The sequence below is a fragment of the Crocuta crocuta genome, unplaced genomic scaffold (genome assembly GCF_008692635.1).
Source record: "Crocuta crocuta isolate KB4526 unplaced genomic scaffold, BGI_CrCroc_1.0 scaffold675, whole genome shotgun sequence".
NCBI classification, from domain to species: Eukaryota; Metazoa; Chordata; class Mammalia; order Carnivora; family Hyaenidae; genus Crocuta; species Crocuta crocuta.
Window position 1 is genome coordinate 1,184,012 of NW_027528796.1, and position 2,383 is coordinate 1,186,394.

The 2,383-nt window shown below is 67.1% G+C and overlaps 2 protein-coding genes across 2 annotated transcripts in view; one reads left to right on the forward strand and one right to left on the reverse strand.

The window, feature by feature from the left end:
• The window catches only part of SLC19A1 (solute carrier family 19 member 1), a 98,146-nt gene that overhangs the window by 43,505 nt on the left and 52,258 nt on the right, over positions 1 to 2,383 (forward strand). The gene's annotated exons all lie outside the window — the stretch shown is intronic.
• Positions 1 to 2,383, reverse strand: part of COL18A1 (collagen type XVIII alpha 1 chain) — a 50,303-nt gene that overhangs the window by 20,044 nt on the left and 27,876 nt on the right. Inside the window, 4 exon segments of the mRNA XM_077755351.1 lie at positions 257 to 283; positions 1,071 to 1,133; positions 1,844 to 2,002; positions 2,077 to 2,130. Coding sequence (XP_077611477.1) covers positions 257 to 283; positions 1,071 to 1,133; positions 1,844 to 2,002; positions 2,077 to 2,130 — 303 coding nt within the window.

Below are 2,383 nucleotides of genomic sequence, written 5' to 3' on the forward strand. Positions count from 1 at the left end.
CCGCCCCCCCCGCCCACACACACACACACTTTATCTGACAAGTTTTCCCTGGGAGCTTGTTTCCAAACACCAGATTCCCATTCCTCAGCAACCAGAACCGGGTAGGAACCCTTGCTGGACAAAGGTGACGCCACCCCCCGCCACCCGGGAAACTCCCACAGTGGACACTGGCTCCCCTGACCGCTGCCCAGCCTGCCCCGGCCCCCAGCTGCCCATCTCCATCTGCCCAAGTGGGTCCGGGGCATCTTGTCTGTACCTTAGGTCCCGGGGCGCCCGCTTCGCCCTGCAGGAAAGAGAGAACAGTCACTGTACCACCCCGCGTGCAGCCGAGCGGACTCTCGCCCGTTCTGTCCTGACCGGAGAGGCCGCGGCCCTGCCAGTCACACTGATCACGGGGGTCCGGCTTTCCTCCGTCCTGTCCTGGCAGCTGGGGCCGTGTGCCGCTCCTGGAAGACGCAAGCCTGAAGCCCTGAGTGTCTCCTGGCCCTGGCTCGCCCTGCGTCAGGGGCTTCCGGGTGGCCAGGAGTGGCCGGCGCCCCCAGGAGAGCCCCTCTAGCTTGGCTGCTCCCCCCGCGAGAGGCCCCGAGTACCCAGGGTTCACGGAAAATAAGCCTCCCCCGCTCAGCCCCAAGCAGCGCAGCTCTCGGAAAGGTACCCACAGAGGACGGCCTTGAGACCCGCCCCCCCCTGGTTCGTTCACTGAAGGCCTCGCGGAAGCGGGACCCCAGCTGTAACCAGAGTTAAAGGTCGGGACGTGCCCCAAAGACACCGACCCAGCTGTCATCCTGAACAAACGCTAATCAGAGTCCTGACCCCGAACTTTCACACGGCTCTCAGCAAACTCCAGACGCCCTAGGCCCCAGGCTCTCAGACCCCGAAGACCTGGGTGGACGGCTGATGGCGGCCGTGCAGCGGATGGCAAGGCCCCCCGCCTCCGTGTCGCCACCTCTGTGGCACTCCTCGTGCGAAAGGTCGCCGGGCGCACCCCACCCCCACCCAGGGCTCATCGCCCTCCGGCCGGCCTGTGGCACCGACTCAGGCCCGCGCGGACTTCTGGGGAAGGGACTTACGGGGCTGCCTTTCTGGCCAGTGTTTCCCGGCCCCCCGTCTCTTCCTGGAGGACCCGGCGGTCCCTGGGGGAGAGAAAAGCAGAGTGTGGGGCCGGATGGAATTCAGTCGCTGGACAAGATCCACGGGTGATTAGGGGTTAGTGATGATTATCGGCGTGACGGCCCGAGTCCGCGGCTCACGGGAGACCGGCCCACGGCAACACGGGCCACGGGGTGCACACGGCTCTGTTCACTTCCTGAATTCGTTTCCTTTTCTTTCTTTTTTTTTGAGTTGATCCAATAGGGGAGGATGAGAAGGGCCCCCAGACCATCAGTGAGGGGACTGCCTCACTCGCTAACGAGGGGCTGGTCACTCAGAGCCCACCATCCACGGGACGACGCCACAGGGCGCGGACTGTGCCTCCGGATCGTGTTGTCCAGCGAGCACGTTGGGTGTCCCCGGTTCCCGTGGCCCAACTCTAATAGCGACACGTGTGGGACCTTCCAGGCCACTGGGCCCCCCACTGTCGGGAGCAGGGAGCACCCTGAGAATGGTGAGTCACAGACACGGGCCCCTCACGGCCCCCAGGCCTGCAGGCAGGGGCCCACTCCTCAGACGGCCTCTGGGCGTCCCACTGACCCACGAGCAGCCGGGCCGAATGGCCTCTCAGGCTCCTCCCTTCCCCGGGGCCCAGACCCGGGAGCCACCTCCCTGCGGTGATCTGGAGGTTCACCCCAACCCCAGGCCAAGCCCGGAGGGGTCAAGGGCAGGAGGGGCAGGAGGCAGGCCTTACCTGGGCGCCAGGAAGCCCGGGGGCCCCGTCCCGCCCAGGCACGCCAGGGAGGCCCGCAGGGCCTGGGACGTCCGAGCTGTTCACCCCGAAGCGGCCTGGCTCTCCGGGCAGGCCTGGGACGCCAGGGGGCCCCGGGGGGCCGGGGAAGCCTCTCGGGCCCTGGACACAGAGGAACACAGGACGGCTGANCAGGGACCCCCGCACACGGAGCCGTCAGGACCCCAGACACTCACTCGGAGGCTCTCCAGGTCACCGGCGAACCCGGACCCCTCCATGTCAATGAAGGTCTGGTGAAGGAGCCCACAGACGTGTCACTGGGGGCCTGGGCCCTTCCCCCCGGCACCCCCTCGCCTGAGGTCAGCGGGGCTCATCTCCAGCACAGCCCACGTCACCCACGCCACCCACCGCTGGGATGCTTCCAGTGAGAAGCTGTGACCAGGCAGTGGGCATGAAAGGAAGCAGAGCCGGGCAGGAGGAGTGCCCTGAGGCCCCCCCAACACCCTGCATCCCCCGCCCTGCACCCAACACCCTCCCCCCCCA